General features: G+C 45.4%; 1 protein-coding gene across 1 annotated transcript in view; it reads right to left on the reverse strand.

Moving 5' to 3' along the window:
• LOC146799016 (cholesterol 24-hydroxylase-like) overlaps positions 1-19849 on the reverse strand; it is a 275481-nt gene that overhangs the window by 181793 nt on the left and 73839 nt on the right. Inside the window, exon 4 of the mRNA XM_085626413.1 lies at positions 13594-13667. Within this exon, the coding sequence (XP_085482539.1) occupies positions 13594-13667 (74 nt within the window). The remainder of the gene's footprint in view (positions 1-13593; positions 13668-19849) is intronic.

The following is a 19849-nucleotide window of genomic DNA, read 5'->3' on the forward strand; positions in this document are numbered from 1 at the left end:
ATCATACATGATGGAAATTGGGAAGAATTATAGGAAGCCTCATAGATACAAAATAGGCTCACATACCCTAGGAATAGTACCGGCCTTCTCATATTTGGGCATTTTATTTGATGGAAATTTGAATTTTAAACATCTATTAGAGGAGAAGTGCCTTGCTTTGATAACGTCCATGGGATCAATAACTAATTATGCTCATAGATTAGGACATTGGTCACCAGGGACCATTTCAAAATTATATAACTCCATCTGTTGTCCCAAAGTCTTATATGGGAGCGAAGTTTGGGGATTTATGGTGGATAACAAAGTACAAACTGAAGAAAATAAATATTTTAGGTGTTTGTTGAAAGTCCCACACAGCACCCCTGCGCACATTGTTCATAAAGAATTGGGGCAAAATACATCTCTGACATGGTGGCAGTCAAACCTCTATTGTGCTGGGTGAAGATCTGGTCCAACGAAGAGGCAGGTTTTAACAGGCTGGTATTCTAGGACTGTCTCCCTTGACCATGCGTTAAAAATCCTGTGGTTGAAAGACGTAAAGGATACCCATTCCACACTAGGGTGTGTAGACTTGTTCACCAACCCTGACAAGGTGGGATCTCAGAAAAAGGCACACATTAAAGACTTGTTTTTTAAATATGCCACCACAATACGTGAGGATAGGGAACTTTACAAGCCTTCGATGAGAAAACACATTCTAGTTAAGTCAACGCAGGATATGGAACCTTATTTATCTCTCATAACCAATGCACACAACAGATTTTTAATGACACGTTTTAAACTAAACTTATTTCATCATCTATTGGCTGTACCCTCTGGTTTTATTGCGCATCAGAACTTAGAAGATCCTGTGACTGTGACAATAGGTCTCCACAGGACACCTTACATTTTGTCCTCCTCTGCCGCATATCCCAGAACCGTGTTCTTGAAGGGGCTCTTAAAAAAACTTAGATTTAAAGAGGCACATGTCGCCCTATTGTTTTTTAAATTGTCATCGGATGTTTTTACAATTTTTTGTGTCTGGAATTTTTTAAGGGCTGCATTGAAGAATCGCTAGGGGTGCTTGAAGCCTATAAGAACTCTTGCTATTGTTTGCACTGTGTTGCTACTATAATGCATTAGTTGAGTATTTCACCTTATTGTATATATATATTTCTTAATCTTAAATGAAACTTGTTGGATGCACTATGAAATTATGAGACGGTGGGGGACTACGACATAATATAAATTTAGTTTAATGTGTTTGCGATTGCTTTTTTATGAAAATTGCTTTTCCATGATGTATGTATATTTTAAGATGCTTCTTTTATGGTCATATTTTTAGATAACGAAAAAAGATTATTATTATTATTAGTACATCCAACATGAGACTTCACCTGACACAATTTAAATGTCTTCATGGAACGCATCACACACCCACTTTGCTGGGCAAAATTTACTGTACATATTCTGGCAATTACCTGAGGTGAAGCCATGGTAAAAGTGACATACTTCAAATGGTGTGCCTGTGCCCAGCTGTGGAAACATGCTGGAAAAACCTAACGGGTGCTTTGAAAGAAGGTGTCGTCTGAAAGGTCACATACAATTAAACACTACAAATTGCCCCACCATAGCCTTAAGCAAGGAAAAATGAGATTTAAATATGTAGCTTTTGCCTTGTTAGAAAAGTGGCATATGACACACTGGCTACAGCCAGCGAGCCTTTCCAATCCACTGTGGAGGAAAGATGCAGAGGAATGAATGGTTCCTGCAGAAACACGCATAAAACGAGCATATACTGATGACAAACTACTGGTTGATCTAAGAGGATGGCAAGATATGCTAACTGGATTGATTGCTGGACATGGCGACCCAACCCTCTCTCATTCATTGACTGTTGTGAGTATCAATATGAAGTGTAATGCCTAGATATGCCATAGATGAATATTATCCTTTCTTTTTAGTTCCTGATGGTATATCATATCTCCTCATCCATCTGAAGAGGTTGTGGATTCTTATTGTCATAAACATTGGATTACTTTGTGCCCAGCTGCTGCAAGGGTGAATTTGCTTGAGAGATGCTCCTCTGACTTCTATAAAAATAATTACTTTTTTAAATGCCTGCATCTGACAAACAGTAAGGGCTTAACAGACTGTGAACACGGACAGTGGGAAACTATCCCAGACCTTCCAACAAGAGAAGAAAAATCCTTTGTGGAACTCTGAGGAAGGACGCTGTAGGAAAAGGTTTTCCATGCAGTCAGGTTTAGAACCACTCTAAGACTAGATTTGTTCACCACATTAACAAAGATGTAATGTGGTGACTCAGCTGCTCCATTGTCAACTATGGTGGGCTAGCCTCCTCTTGGCTCCTGGGTGTTTAAGTTCTTTGAATCCTTTTCCATTTAGGTTTCACTCATTTGGCCTTGTTCTGTTCTTGTTAGTCAGGAGCTCAGCCTCTCTCATCACAGAGAAGCAGGATTCTCTTTAAAGTATAGAATCTGTATCCAACTGTGACGAAGGATAGCAGCAAGGAATCTGAACATGGATAAATGCCTGCTTGGTTTGGATCACTAAGTCTTTTATAAATAAGGGGGCAGTAGCCACCCTCAAATGTGGAGGGGTTAGACTTTGGGTGCGCCCTGTAACAGGTATTATCCAATCTGTGGTGCATGCTGCAAATCCACTGGCCTTGAAGACTGATTTTTTTTCACAGAGGTTAAATATACATCCCGTGAGAGAAAAAGGAAAGGGTGACAGAACTTCCTAAGTTTGTGTATTTGGAATGTGCATGGAATATATGAGACAATGTACTATGCTCAGCATAAACATCACAACACAGTACTTATTGCAGCAGAAAAATGTCCCCCAAAATAATGTATGTGTTGGTAAACCTGTGAAGTCTGCATGTCCCATGGAATCCTTTATTTGCAATTTTTGTCTATTGCAAAGTAGTTGGCAGCTTTCTGCTACTTTTAGTCATTGTGGTCAATGGAAACACTGCATTTGCATTGTCTTATGTTAGATATGTAGTGTCTTGTGTTTTAGGTAAGTATGCCTTCCCGTCTGGTCATCTTGTAGAAAGTCAAAGATACTGGAAGGGAAAGCACTGTTTGTCACTGTCGTAGGTCTCTTCGCTTTACCTGTTGTAAGTTGAGGGCCAGACTGCAAGCTTCTATGTTTATCTTGAACCGGTATGCTGTGGAGAGCAAAGATCTTACCCTACAATACAATCATTGCTATGTGGGCTACAGCATGGTTCTATGAAGACTTTGGAACAGTCTTCAGATTGAGAGCTAGTACATGCTCATCAATCTAATAACATATTTCATACTGTTACTTCAAAGTAAGATACCTCAGTTTCACCTCAGACTCAATTATATATACAGAACACAGCAGAGCCCAATGACAAGGAGAAAAGATGGCTCAGAGGAGTCTCTTTCGGGGTCATCGCTCTAATATCTAAGCTGCGTCCATCATCTCCTTGTGATTGCGAAGTTCACCCTAAGTTGTAAGGGTATGCCCAGACATGGGTCCCTTGCTCACTTTGCCACTGGATTCAAGCTAGCCTGGCTGATGAGGGGTTTTACACCGAAACCGGTCCCAGGATGCTTGTTTCTGGTCCAGGGAAGACCTGGCTTGACAGTTTGGGCTGGACTGTTCCAATGAGGCACAGCACTAAAAGGTTTTCTCAGTATCCATCTACCCATTCTCCAGAGTTTCAAGGCTTGTGTACCTTTCTGCCACTGTTATAACGTGTTAGGGCCCCTGGAAAGCAATGACCTAACTAGCTGAGAATATATTTCTGTAAGCCTTACCGAGAGAGAACCCAGAGTTTGAGACCGAGTCCTGAGATTGACCAGCATTTATGCCCGCACACTAATCAAGCCCAAATCTTTAAACAAATTACTCAACTGGAAATATACATAAAAAAAACTTGGGGGTAGAATTCAGCTGTGAATATTATGTAGACCTGGACTGGCCTAACCCCTGCTGCAGAATGTATAGAGCCGCAAAAGCTCTGAAAGATTCTGAACATGGCTGTAGCACTGGCGATTCTCTGATATCTCATGGGATATGCTCCTAGACACGTAAATATTGTTTCTACTCATAAGTCAATGACTGGCACACATCCCCAGACACGTTCCACAACCAAGTGAAGATGAGCACCTCATTCACAACTCAGAATATTTAGGATGCATGTTGTCTAACCCTAATCCCTGTTGCTGACTTTAGAATTGGGGAAAAGGATCACTGTTGTACCATCTTGGACAATTCAGCCTACTGCACTGCAAGATGTCATTTTCAGGGGCACCATAAAAGATATGTAGATGGCTAAGTTCAAGAGAATGAGGGACCAAACTCAAGACATGTTAACTGAATGGGAATCCTTTAAGCTAGTTCTAAGAGGTGTCTGCATCAAAGACATCGGGTAGGATTAACACAGTCCTTAAAAAGGAAGCACTCATTCATGATCTAGAAAAAGAGGTACCGAGGGATGCACAGGTGCGGCACTGTTTGTACTCTGTCAGAACTGAATTCCAGGCCCTGTTGGACAGGATATATTGTATGACTTTAAACAGTTTACAATAAAACAATAGATGAATGGACCAGCAGACTGCTTGTCTGGTTAATATCCTTTTCGGAACCAAGATCCTCAATCTCTACTATTCACACTACAATGAACACACGAGTGAACACCCGAATTGAAATAAACAATACACTGAGTATTATGGCCAGCTTTACTCCTCCATACTAATCTGTGCATTTCGCATGCCAGGACATACTTAAATACTATTACACTTCCATCAACAACACTTTAACAGTGACAAGTGCTAAATACAACCTGAATCCAGAAGTTAAAATAGCCACAGCTCAGCTCGCCAGGAAGAAGAGCGCTACCTCAGATGGGTTACCAGTAGAATTCTATTCTACATACTCTGCACAACTAAACCGACTTCCGATATCTATGTATGAAGCTGCTAAACAAAGAGGTTCCCTGCCCAAGCCAAAAGAGAAGTGGCCATAATGGTTTTACCTGATGTGGGTCAGGATCCCCCAGAAATTAGATCGTACCTACACATCTTCATGCTCTGTATAGATTATCAACATATTAGGGAAGGTGTTGGCTGGTACATTGATACCAATACTGGCTGCAGTACTTGTGGCAACTCTTGCATATTGTGGAGTCCTCACCACCATACCAACAACAATGGCTGTGACCATAGACATCAATAAAGCTTTCATTATCCTTCGGTGGCAATATGTATTCACAGTTCTTATGAAAATTCTGGTTAGCCACAAAGGGCCATATGTATCAAGCCTTTTTCACATTTGCAAACGGGCAGATTCTCAGAATCGGCCCGTTTGCCAATTGGAAAAAGCCTTTTGGGATGTATAATCTCAAAAGGCCATTGGAAAATAGAGAATTGCAAAGTTTGCGATTCTATATTTTGCGAATGCAATTAAGGAATTGTAAATTGTGATTCCTTAAATGCAATTCTGGAAGCACCAGAAATTAGCTCTTTGGCCTTAAGAATTGCAAATTACCACCAACTTCAAGTTGGTGGTAATTTGCGATTTTCTTTAAAAAAAGCACTTTTTTGATTTTTTTAAAGTGCCATATGTCGCACATTCATGCCCTTAGGGCATGTATGTGCGCAAAATGTGCACACATGCATATTTCAGGGGTGCAACAGGGTGTCCTTTTGGCACCCTTGCAACTTTTAAATTGCATTCTCATTTTGCGATTCTCTAATTGGTAATCACAAATTGAGAATGTCTTCCTATTCATTCCTATGAGCCTTCTCGCCCATAGGAGTGAATGGGAAGGTATTCCTTATTTGCGAATCCCACATACATTGAGTTTTGCGATTCTTTAATTGCGATTCGCTAAAAATCGCAATTTGAGAATCGCAAAGCTCTTTTTTGATACATATGGCCCTAAATCCCTAGATTGGATCAGCGTTTTAAAATTCAATCCCATTGGGTCACAGATAAAGTTGCCTGCTATCACGCATACTGTTCTCTATAGCCATTGAACGATTAGTGAGCTTCTTCAAGACAAAGGTCCTGGACTTTAGGATACAGCAAGGAAACACCCACCCTGTGATATCTAACTATGCAGATGACACATTGTTGAAGATGCGCCATGTGCGAAAATGTCTGTAAAATGTCTTGGATTCCCTAAAATATTTTTGTGATATATTGGTTATCAAAACGAACTAGGAGAAATCCTGTCTTTATCCACAGTAACCGATCAAAGAGGTGAAATTCAACCACTTGCATTATCCTCACTCCATTGTGAATCTGACACCTTCAAATTCCAAGGGGTGCAATGTATCTTACTAGCTGCAGTGGCCAACAAGATGGATTTTTGACAGCAGGTCACAAAAGTTTAGTATAAATGATCGCTATAACATCCAACAATGAGGATACTATTTCCCTTTTTATGAATAGATTTGATCATTGCTCCGGTCTAATCTCTAACACTCACCTTTCCACAGTTACCCAAGTGAAACTAAAAGCCTAGAAAGGTATCAGGCCTAGAAACTCTACAGTAATTCATGTCAAAAATAGTTATTTTGATATGTTCTGGCTCCATTAACGTCAGTAAGTTACTATCAACCACACACTCAGTTCCTCCATTTCTCTTTGCATGGAGGTCAAGCCAGATGAAGTATGTAGATAGTTACAGCGTAAATAAGAACACTGTCCTTAGTGTAGACGAATACAATAGATATGTATCCTTCCAAACTGCTGGCAGAGGACATAGCTGCCAAAATGATGATGGTGTCAGAGCAAATAAGCTATCTTATGTATCATCTTGATTATGGTAGCCCGCAACTGTCATGTATTTCCTGTTCATGGTAACTTTGTTAAATGGAAGTGCCAAGACATGAAGCACTTGAAGCAACAATGTAAAACTTTCACTTGTTCAGTAGAAACTATGTTGGTACTTTCTGACCGGCATTTGCTCTAGCTACCGTGAGCTCACCCTGCACCTGCTTGCACTGGGAGGAAATCAGTTAGATGTGACCGATTTTAGAAGTCTCTGTGTTCGAGTAAAAATGTGTGCTCTGCCTGGCGTTGTGGAGCTCGATTTGACCACAGTTGCTCGGGGATCCTCTTGTTACTTTATTCAGTGCTTTTACAAACCTTTTTAGTACATGCTGTTTCAGCCTCAACCAAAACCTTAAGCCAGAGCTTTTTTACACAATGGTCAACAGATGGGCCCTAAAAGAAGAGTCTCTTACCTGGTCTAAAACATGGCATGATTGATTCCCTGACATATCCTTCTTCACTTTTATTTTACATAAACAAATCTCTTGGAACACATGCAAAAATGTACTCTACATTGAAAGTCTGAAGGACTGTGATTGATCCTAGAATTACACATATTAGTTTGTGCTCACTGCTCATTTAAATGATCAGAAAAGCTAAAAACTGTGATATGTGGTTTATAGGAGTCTCTAAAAATAGAAGAACCTGTGTTTCACTAGACTACAACACCTCACTGATGACAGCCCCTTATTGATATTCGTTCAATAACACTCTGTATCAGATGTTTGACTATTCTATTGGGTATCAAAAGTATAAAGAACAAACTACATAGGGAGGGGAATATTCCCTCCATTCTACTGCTCTATTGGGGTGTATCAGTCAATATAAAGATAAAGATACCATAAGCGTTGGATGGTGTTGAGAATGGGAAACAGTGGGAGGGTAGGCACGTAGGGAGGCTAACCTTTCATCACCTTTGTTTTGCATTATTGGCTACACTGCTTGGCATTTGATAGTAACGCCAACCTCTTTATGTCCCTTTGTCAAAACCACCATATGTTACGTCTAATAAGCCCTGATTACAACCATGTGGGCTAGGTAACTCAGACCACTGCACAGGCCCCTATGTACACAGGGACAAGGATTGTCAGGTGCCACCATAATTTTCCCCACTTCCAATTCAGCAATTCAAACCTGCAAAAATAGGTGGGTGAGTCCAGAAAGCCCATAATGATAATGGTGTGGCAAGCACCCACACCTGGATGCTATGCCCCATTTGTGAGGGAAAAACTGGCAATTACAGATTGTTATTGCACCTGCTGAATTCAGAACTCCTGCAGTAGAGAATTTCACCAGATGCAATAATTATCTCATACCCTTTATGGCAGATAAAATTAGGATCTTTGCCATATAAAGACCATGTGATAAAGATTTTCCCCCCAAAAATACGTAATGCTTTCCCCTTCACCTGGTTCATAATAGCCAACATAGTTCTATTATTGGATCTACAGTACTGGCACTGATTATTTGAGGCCTGGGTGTAAGTTTGTCTTACTCTCAGCGGGTCATGAAGGCCTGGTTTAACATTCGTCATATGCAGGGTGCTGCAAAAAAAGTTATAGATGTCCCATTCACCCTAATGATGGCCTAATTTGATTTGATTTGATTTGATTTGGGTTTTATAGAGCGCGTAGCTACCCTCGGGCGTCCCAGCGCTATAGTGTCGGCCTGAAAGTACTCCTGGTATAGGATTATTGAGGGAAGAGCCAAGTTTTCAGTAATCTGCGGAATGAAAGCAGATTGTTTTCTGTGTGAATGCTGAGGGGGAGGCTGTTCCAGAGCTTAGTGGCGTTGTATGCAAAGCGGCGCCCACCCGTGCGTGCTCTTCTTATTCTGGGGACGCTAGCATGAAAAAGGAAGTCCGACCTGAGCTGTCTGGTAGATTTAGGGCGTTGGATGATGTTGAGAATGGGAAACAGTGGGAGGGTAGGCACGTAGGGAGGCTAACCTTTCATCACCTTTGTTTTGCATTATTGGCTACACTGCTTGGCATTTGATAGTAACGCCAACCTCTTTATGTCCCTTTGTCAAAACCACCATATGTTACGTCTAATAAGCCCTGATTACAACCATGTGGGCTAGGTAACTCAGACCACTGCACAGGCCCCTATGTACACAGGGACAATAGGATTGTCAGGTGCCACCATAATTTTCCCCACTTCCAATTCAGCAATTCAAACCTGCAAAAATAGGTGGGTGAGTCCAGAAAGCCCATAATGATAATGGTGTGGCAAGCACCCACACCTGGATGCTATGCCCCATTTGTGAGGGAAAAACTGGCAATTAGAGGTTGTTATTGCACCTGCTGAATTCAGAACTCCTGCAGTAGAGAATTTCACCGGATGCAATAATTATCTCATACCCTTTATGGCAGATAAAATTAGGATCTTTGCCATATAAAGACCATGTGATAAAGATTTTCCCCCAAAAAATACGTAATGCTTTCCCCTTCACCTGGTTCATAATAGCCAACATAGTTCTATTATTGGATCTACAGTACTGGCACTGATTATTTGAGGCCTGGGTGTAAGTTTGTCTTACTCTCAGCGGGTCATGAAGGCCTGGTTTAACATTCGTCATATGCAGGGTGCTGCAAAAAAAGTTATAGATGTCCCATTCACCCTAATGATGGCCTAATTTGATTTGATTTGATTTGATTTGGGTTTTATAGAGCGCGTAGCTACCCTCGGGCGTCCCAGCGCTATAGTGTCGGCCTGAAAGTACTCCTGGTATAGGATTATTGAGGGAAGAGCCAAGTTTTCAGTAATCTGCGGAATGAAAGCAGATTGTTTTCTGTGTGAATGCTGAGGGGGCGGCTGTTCCAGAGCTTAGTGGCGTTGTATGCAAAGCGGCGCCCACCCGTGTGTGCTCTTCTTATTCTGGGGACGCTAGCATGAAAAAGGAAGTCCGACCTGAGCTGTCTGGTAGATTTATGGGGTTTGATGAGTGGTTTTAGTATAGGTGGGCCTTTACCTTGTAAGATTTTATGAGAGATACATAATGTTTTAAAGGCGATGCGCTCCTGGATGGGGAGCCAGTGGAGAGCCTTGAGAGAGGGTTTAGCCGAACACCTTGATTTCGTCCCCGTGAGCAGTCTTGCTGCGGCATTCTGGGCATGCTGAAGTTTTTTAATGACAGCTACTGGAGCGCCTAGGTACAGGGCGTTTCCATAATCCAGTCTAGATAAAATAAGGCCCTGGACAAGACTGGGAAGGGATAAGAGGGAGGATCTTCCGGGTTGCTCGCATGAGCCCAAAGCAAGTGCCGGCTGTCTTTCTCGCTTGGGCTCTGAAGCTGAGGTCCTGGTCGAGCCAAAAAGCCTAGGCTCTTGATTTCGTTTTTTGGTGTGGGGGGAGTACCCATGCTGGGTGGCCATGCAAGGGTTTTGGGGAGTTTGTTTGGGTCGCCTAGGAGCATAATCTCAGATTTTTCGCCGTTGAGCTTTAATCTGGAGTCGCCCATCCATTTGGATATGTTATGCAGGCAGGTGGATAGATTCTCCATGGATTGATCAGCCTGGTTGATGGAGATGACTAGTTGAGTGTCGTCGGCGTACATGACCACCTTTATGCCGAATGGTGAGGCTATATCGTCTAAGGGGGCCATGTAAGCGTTAAAAAGGGTGGGGCTCAGGGAGGATCCCTGGGGAACCCCACAGTTAAGAGGAAGAGCTTTGGAGTGACCGTAACTGTCGGCCACTTGGAAGGTCCTGTGTTCCAGGAATGATTTTAACCAGGCCAGGGCAGTCCCTGTGATGCCAGTTTTTTGGAGGCGGTGGAGGAGGATGGTGTGGTCCACCGTGTCGAAGGCGGCACTCAGGTCCAGGAGGATCACTGCCACTGATCCCCCTGTGTCCAAGATAGATCTTGTCTCCTCTGTAACGGCCAGGAGGGCGGTGTCAGTCCCCTGTCCTGGTCTGAACCCTGTCTGAGAGTGGCGAAGGAGGTTGTTGGTCTCTAGAAATATTGAGAGCTGTTCGTTTACGATTTTTTCTGCAACTTTGCTGATGCCTGGGAGGAGGGAGATGGGTCTGAAGTTTGAGGGATCCAAGGGGTCTAGGTGGGGTTTTTTGATGAGTGCCCGTACTATCGCACTTTTCCAGTTGGCGGGGACTATCCCCCGGGAGAAGGAGGTATTTATCAGCCTGGTGAGGAGGGGGGATATTGTAGGGGCTACTAATTTCAGTTTACTCATGGGAGCTGGGTCGTCCGGGGATCCGCTCTTCACAAGATTGAGGGTGGCCACCAACCTCTCGGTGGAGATGGGGAGGAAGGCATTCAGGAGGGGGGCGTCTTTGTCGATAGGCCAATCTGGAGGGTCTGTTGGAGGGTGGGGCTGGGGGAAAGTCTTTAGGATCTTGAGGATTTTGGAAGAGAAGAACTTGGCGAGTTGGGTGCATCTGGCTCCGGTGGGATCAGCAGCCAGCTGATGTTCGGGGATTTTCATAAGTGATTTTACTATGCGGTAGATCTCCTTGGAGGAGTTGGAAGCAGCTAGGATTTTCTCTTCGAAATAGATAGCTTGCGTATTTTTTATAAGGGTTTTGTATTGTTTCATGGATGATTTGTAAGTTTCTTTGCTGTTTAAGGTCCAATCTTTCCTCCAGAGACGTTCGAGTCTTTTGCATTTTTTGCGTAGTTCACGCAGTTCCGAAGTAAACCAGGGTGACTTGAATGATCCCCTTTTACTGGGGAGGTGTTTGACGGGGAGGACCGCGTCTAGGGATGTTTTAATCCAGGATCGAATTTGGGTGTCTGCTAGTGAGGGGTCCGGGTCCAAGGTGGGGGTGGAGGCTATCAGCTGGCTGCTCCAAGCATCCGTGTTTAGTTTGTGCCACGGGTGAGATGGTGCTTGGGGTGGGAGGCTATGGGTGAGTTCGGTAGAGATTGGAAGTTTGAGGAGGATCAAATGGTGATCTGTCCAGGCGATGGGTAGGGGTGAGGATGTGGTGAGTTCCGGGATGTTAGAAAAGATGGGGTCCAAGAGATGGCCCTTGTTGTGGGTGGGGTGAGGATTTTTCAAGGGGAGGCTGAGTGCGGCTAGGCCTTCTTTGAGGTCTCCAGCTATTTTGTTCCTTGGGTCATCGAAGTGAATGTTAAGATCTCCTAGCACTGTGAAGTTGGAAGATAGACAGGCTAGAGAGGTGGCTGTCTCCACCAGCGAGTTAGGGAACTGTCCAGGTGGGCGCGGGGGTCGGTAGATTAGAAGTCCCAACAGTGTTTTCTCCGGGGAGAGATATAGGGAGAAGTGAGTGTTTTCGCAATTGAGGACTGGGCTGTCCTTGAGTTGGCAAGAGAGGTGAGCTTTGGTGATAATTGCTATGCCGCCTCCTTGTCCTTGAGGTCTATCTAAATGTTTAATTATGTAGCCCGGGGGTAGGGCTTGAACTATGTCTGGGTCAGATGCTGAGTTGATCCAGGTTTCCGTGAGGAACAGCACTTCGATATCGTTGTTCAGTATTAGAAGGTTAATCTCGGTGCTGTGTTTGGGGAGGGATCTGCAGTTGAGCAGGGCCATTTTGAATGTCCTAACTTTGGGGGAGGAGTGGGGGGTGAGTCTGTATGGACAGTGGTTGCATTTGTTTTGATGCTCATCGGGAGAGATTGAATGGAGGCAGACGTCATGGGTACTCATGGCGAGTAGCCGAAGTGTGCTTGCAGAGTAACTGATGGGTGACGAGCTGAGAGGAGCAGGGGGACTGGGCCCTGGGCCCTGGGCCCTGGTCCCGTCCTGGCACATTACAATTACAATTACAATGTCGGTCAGAGTTTTTCTGACCAACATGGTAGGTTTAAAGTCCAACAGCTTTATTATGATGATGGCGGTTGGAGTTTAAACCAGCCGGGGAATCCGAAGCAATTCCAATGGGCTCAAGGAGGCCATTGGTCAGTCGGAAAGCCCTCATAATCCTTTAAGGACGATGTTTCTGCCGTCGGGATTATGATGTCGGTTTCTGACAGCCAATCCATGAAGGCCTTTCCAACATGGATCGGCTGTCGGAAACTGACTTTGGGGGCCCTTAGCAGGGCCCCCTTCCCCCTGGCCCTCCCCATTTGGCCCTGCTACCCTAAACATCCCTGCACCGTGTGGCAGGTACCGTGAGGTGCTTGCCACACGGTGCTGGGATGTTTACAAACTTTAATTTTTCAATGGGATCTTGTGCTGCTGGCGGTATCAGCCTGCCGCACTAGCTCCCAATGGGAAATGGAAGTTTGCGACCACACCATGTGTGGTCGCATCCATATGCGGTTCTCGGAACCGCCGACCTATGGTCGGGCGTTTTGTTCTCTGAAATGGTGTCAGTCGGAATGAGGGCCTACGAGTGTATAAACAAGCACTCAATATAAACTGGGCGGAAGGAACATCTGCCACTTGTGGCTGATGTCCTTTATCTGCCAAACTGTAAATCAGACCCTAAGTTATATATTAAGACCAGTTGATTTACAGATTCAATGTTTGGAGCTCAGCCCTTGGTGATCAGACACAGGGTACACTATTATAGTGCTCAGAAAGAAGATAGAGGGATTGTGAAGGCAATTGAGAAACATTAATATTTCTAAAGTGGCTCTGCAGTAAGCTTTTAATATATACTATCCTCAGGATCTTTGCGTGGCATCCATAACTATATTCTACTTATTAAAATAAAAGTCAGGGTCCAAAACTGCCCAAATCCATATCATGAGCATAACGGTGTTTGGGGTACTCCACACTTCCTGGGGCATTAGTTACAAAATAATGCAGCAATAGATATGCAAATTATAGCATTCCTACCTCACACCAAAGACTGAAGAGAGGCTTTTAGAGATCATTGGAACCTTTGAATACTTTGGTGACATCAGGAATTCCTAGAAGGAAACAGACGTGGCAACAAACAAGTAAATTGACAACATCCGTAAAGTCTAAACAAATTAATTTAGAAAATCAACTACTGTTTAAAGAAAATGGCTAAAAAAACTTTGACTGTGCCAACCGTGTTGGCTCGTGTATAACGGAGACATTTCTTAATCCTTAGTAAGCCATATAGAAAGGCTAACATCTATATGTCAGCAGTCTTAACTCCACACAAACTACACAGGTGTAGCATGGGCAGCAGCAGTCCAAGACCACACACACACACCCCACACAGCCACCCCGCCACAACCCTCAACCCCAAGACTTACCTTATCATGACTACACCATAGATACATACTCATAAAAAAAGATATGCTAACAAACACCCATCACAGGACACATGCTTTACAGACACAAACACACAGATATCACACAAAGGTAGGGCAATCAGTCACATTGTAGGCAACAATTTACAGGGCAAACAAGAAGCCTCAGGCATTCAGCCACACTCACTGGGCATGCATGCACTGACACTCACACAATAGACACATAGAAAGTCCTCATACAGATACTATCTAACTACCTGCTCTGCTAGTTGTGGCTTATAGTTCAAGAACAGCAAGGTTCAGAGATTGTGGGATTGTTTTTAAGTTCATATTTCTGTTCACCAATAATGACGTATTATATACAGTTTTACACATTATCCTACATACGTAGATTGAATTAAATTAATTGCAATTGAAACGATTTTCATATGATGTATAGAAGTGAAGTTATTAATGTGTTTTAGTTAGGCCACATATCTGTATAAATCTCAATTTTGACCAAGATGGATGCCATCTCTATCACCCACTCCTGCTTCCGCCTCCATATATCCGCTCCCCACATGCTTCGCAGAGTACACAGTTAAGCTGATGACATAATGGTTTATTTTCCCTGTGGTAGTTGCCTTGCTAGTGCTGAACTTGCTACGGTGCAATAGTAAGACTGCAACATGTATCTAACTTATTTGGTTTCTTCACTGGAGAAAGGCTTATTATATAAATGGTTTATATTTGTTACAACATCTCCGGATGACATTAGCGTAGAGGGGTTTGAATACAATTTTGATGCTTGTGTATTATTTTTGTGTTATCATTTGCTAAAGAAATGATACTTTTGCTCACATCATGATCATTTTAAAAATTTTCTAATTTACTATGCAAGAATTTTGTACAAGAACCCCCTGATTTTGGGAGTATGCCAGAGGACTTTTCTATTCTACTATGGATGCTGCCTGATTTTCTTATTTTGCCGGCCACTAAGACTTAAAATATCTCCTGATTTTTAGTTACTCTGTATAACTTTGCATCTGAGAGCCTTCTTAGCATTGACTCTGTATTGCTTATTTTGAATTTTTGCAATATAGCCCTTTAAATATTCATTGATGTAGAACTTGAAAATTGAATGGACCCATTATTTAATTAACAGTTTTTACTATGCTAATTGAAGAGATGTCTTAACACTGGTACACATTGCCCAATGAAACTGAATTTTACACCATCTCAGATCCAGTAAACTGGGAGGACCGATTAAGGATTTGGGAGTACAAATTTTGGAGTACGATTTTGCTACCACAAGATCAAACACGGAGCAATTTAATCACAACTGCTTGAGTAGCGGAATGTATAATGATGCTCCCCCCCCCACCAGAATGTGATTAGGGGTCCCGGAGTATTGCATATCTCACAGATATTCATTGGCCTTGGGTTGACTGGGGACCACATGAAGAGTTGGGGGCTGGGCACTGTAAACACCCCGCTTTAGCAGCTACAGCGGGGGTGGAGTTCTTTCTGTGCCTCTTATTTGCAACTTGGTAGATAAAAGCACATAATGCTAAAAGGAAGAAAAATATGGGTTGATAGAAAAGGGAAAGAAGGATGAGCAAATTGATGTATGAGCAGTTGAAAGGAGGGAGGGATCAGTGGGTGAAATGATGGGTGGCTGAAAGGATACCAGTGGGTAGGATGAAAGGATACGTGGATGAAAGGATGGATGGATGTGTGGGTGAGGCGATGGGTGGGTAAAAGGATGGAAGAGTGGGTAAAAGGATGGGTGGGTGGGTGAAAGGTTGAGTGGGTGAAAGGATGAATGTATGAGTGGGTGAAAGGATAGATGAGTGATAAATGGATGGATGAGTGGGTGGAAGGATGAGTGGACGACTGGGTAAAAGGATGGGTGGATAAGCACATGAGAGGATGGGTAGATGGGAGGATGAAAGGATGGCAAAGTAAATGGAAATCTATGTTGGTGGATGATTTCTGACCCCGGTCCGAGGCCCGCAATCTCCCCTGCAGCTCCGCTGTGCTCTGCTCGGCCGCCGAGCACCAGGGCCCCACCCGTGTAGGGTTCGAGACTGCCCCGTGCCTCATGCCCACCGTGTTGTCTCTGGTAATTGCGCTGCCCCCTGGTGACCTCCATATCTGCAGTTAGCTGTGGTTGTACTGTACTCGTCTCCCCCTGTTGGATTGCGATTTTTTTCATTATTGTACACCGGAGCACTGTCTGACTCCTATTCCCCACCTGTTGTTATTGTAGCTGTTTCTGTTGCACTGTTGGTTCGATCCACCTCTCATTGGATCCATTGTTACACCTCATTTTAGTTTCGCCACTTGTGTGACTGTTTTTCCTTGCTGCTCCGCCTCCTTGTGTGCCGTTTCCCGCCGCCGCCCAGACCCATGACCCCTTCCCGCTGACCACCCCACTCTCGCCTCCCAGCTGCACATGCTCCCCTCTCCCCTACATAATGGCAAGCCCGTCTGCGCCCATCCGCAACCCGACCGCGGCCAGCGCCAGGAACCCTGGATCTCTGGAACACCGCTGATACGACTCCGCCACCCTCCACACACTGAACCCAGGAAGACCCACCCACACCAAACACCACCCATGGACAGTTCTCCTGCAGACACTGCTGACGTTCCTTCACCACCATCAGCACCCCCACGACCGTTGAAGGGTCACCGGACGCCCACACCACTGAAACGCTGACATGCATCCTCTTCAACGTACACTCCCTAAACAGACACGCCGTAGAGATCTGGGACCTAATTGACACCCTCTCACCCGACGTCGCCTTCTTCACAGAAATCTGGACAAACGCCTCCTCCGGCTCCGATATTGCCATCGCTATCCCTGACGGATACAAGATCCAGAGATAGGACTGCCCCCACTGCCCTGGAGGAGAACTCACCTTCGTACACAAGACCTCCCTCTGACTCTCCACCTCCAGCACGATCGACCCCGACTCCACCACTGAACACCTCCATTTCCAGACCTCCCCCAGGACCACGCTACGTGGCACCCTCACCTACAGACCACCTGGACATCGCACCCAATCCTCAACCACCATTGCCGACCTCGTCGTACCACACGCCATCACCTCTATGGACTACATCCTACTTGGGGACCTGAACTTCCATCTCGACAACCGCAGCGACCCGGACTCCACCACCCTCCTCGACAACCTCTCCAACGTCGGACTGAAGCAGCTCATCACCACACCCACCCACAGAGCAGGACACACCCTCGACCCCATCTTCGCAGGAGGGACAAACATCCACTTCAGACACACCTCGCAGCCCCCCTGGACGGACCACCACTGCATACATTTCACCTTCAACATGACCTCTGGACCTAAACCCACCCAACGCCCAGGAACTGGAGCAAGATCACTGAGGAGCACCTTAACACCACCCTCCTCCTGGACCCTCCCTGTATCAAGACCGACGCAAACTCCGCAACAAAGTAATTTAATCAATGGATCTCCAGCTGTGCCGACAAGCTCGCACCCCTCCGCCACCCCACCTACAACGCCCCCTGAAAACCGCCTGGTTCACTACCGAACTCCAAGAAGCCAGACGCACCTGCAGACGCCTCGAGAAAACCTGGCGAAACTGGAAAACCAAAGAAGACCTGAACAACTACAGCAGCGCCCTAAATGAATACCACCAGTGCATCAGAGACACCAAGTGGACCTTCATCAGGAACAAAATCCACACCAACGCAACCAATGCTAAAGAACTCTTCAACGTCATACAGCAATTCACCAAGCCCCCCAGCGAAACCACAGACATCACACCTTCCCAGGAACTGTGCAGCAGGCTCAGCTCCTATTTCCACCTGAAGATCAAGGCCCTTTACAACAATTTCAGCGAACAGATGCCAGACAATACACCCCCCACCACCACCGACATAGAGCCTACCATCACAACCTGGAATCCGGCCACCGTTTAACTCACCACCGCGATCATGAATAACACCCACTCAGGAGCGCCCGCTGACCCCTGCCCACCACACATCTAGCACAGAGCAGCCCCTGCCATCGTACCGGAACTTAGACGGACCATCAACACCTCCTTCGAATCCGGCACCTTCCCAGACGACTGGAAGCAGGCAGAGGCCAAACCCATCCTCAAGAAGCCCACGGCCGACCCTTACAGACCTGAACAACTACCAGCCCATGTCTCTCCTCCCCCTTGCTGCCAAAGTCGCCGAGAGACTCGTAAACACTCAGCTGACCACCTTCGTTGAAGAGAACTCCATCCTAGACGCCTCTCAGTCGGGATTCCGCAGCAACCACAGCACCGAGACCACCCTCCTCACTGCATCTGATGACATCCGCATGCTACTCGACCAGGGACACACCGCAGCCCTCATCCTACTAGACCTCTCCGCAGCTTTTGACACTGTCTCACACCACACCCTCGCAGCAAGACTTCACGACACTGCATTACAAGGAACAGCCCTCAACTGGATCCGCTCCTTTCTCTCCGACAGAACCCAGAGGATCAGACTCCCCCGCTTCCTCTCCAAATCCACAGAGATCAACTGCGGAGTACCACAAGGATCATTGCTCAGCCCCATGCTTTTCAACAGCTACATGGCCCCCCTCGCCGCCATCGTCAGACAGCATGGGCTCAGCATTGTATCTTACACCGACGACACCCAGCTCATCCTCTCCCTCACGAAGAACCCAGAAGACACCCAGACTCTGCTTCCAGGAAGGAATGAAGGACGTCGTAGCCTGTATGAAAACAGCTGCCTGAAGCTCAACTCATAGAAGACTGGGGTCCTTATCCTCGGACCCCCCACCTCCTCCTGGGACAACAACTGGTGGCCCCGTGCTCTTGGGAGTCCGCCCACCCCCACAGACCATGCTCGTAACCTCAGCATCATCCTTGACTCTGCCCTCACCATGACCGGCCAGATCAACTCCATCGCCTCCATCAGTTTTAACTGCCTTCGCATGCTCTGCAAGACTTTCAAATGGATCCCCCCGAATGCACGAAAACAGTCACCCACGCTCTCATAACCATCAGACTGGACTACGGCAATGCACTCTACACCGGAATCAGCAGAACTCTCCTACACAAGCTCCAAACCATCCAGAACACCGCAGCCAGGCTCGTACTCGGAACCCCATGGCACAAGCACATGATCCAACACCTACAAGACCTCCACTGGCTCTCCGTCGAGAAGAGAGTAACCTTCAAACTGCTTACCCACACCTACATATCCCTCCACAACATCGGACCCAAATACCTCAACGAAAGAGTCTCTTTCCACGTACCCAAAAGGAACCTCCACTCCACCGACCTTGCAGAGACCCCCCCGAGCCTTCCCCAAGACCGCAGCCAGAGCCTGGAATAAGCTCCCAGTCACCATCAGACGCTCTCCGACCCTGCACACCTTCGACTGAAACAGAGCTGCACCCCTTCTCCCCCCAGCGCCTTCAGACCCTCACGGGTGAGTAGAGTGCTTTATAAACCCCTGATTGATTGGTTGATTGACGATGGATCGATGAACGGCACAGTAAATGGAAGTCTGAGAGGATGCATGAATGGATGGATGGATGAAGAGATGGGTAGGTAAAAGGATGACAGAGTAAAGGGAAATCTCACAGATGGATGGGTACGTAAAAGGATGGCATAATAAATGTAAATCTGAGAGGATAGGTGGATGGCATAGTAAATGTAAATCTAACAGGATGTATGAAAGAGTAAATGTAAATATGAGAGGGTGTTTTATTGATGATTGCGTGAATCAAATATTGGATGTATGGATTTATGGATGGATGAATGCATAGATGATGGTAGTGTGAACGGATCAATGGATGAAATGGCCAGTGAATGGTTAGAATAATGAAATATTGATTGAT

Source organism: Triturus cristatus, chromosome 9 (assembly GCF_964204655.1).
Source record: "Triturus cristatus chromosome 9, aTriCri1.1, whole genome shotgun sequence".
Classification (NCBI taxonomy): domain Eukaryota; kingdom Metazoa; phylum Chordata; class Amphibia; order Caudata; family Salamandridae; genus Triturus; species Triturus cristatus.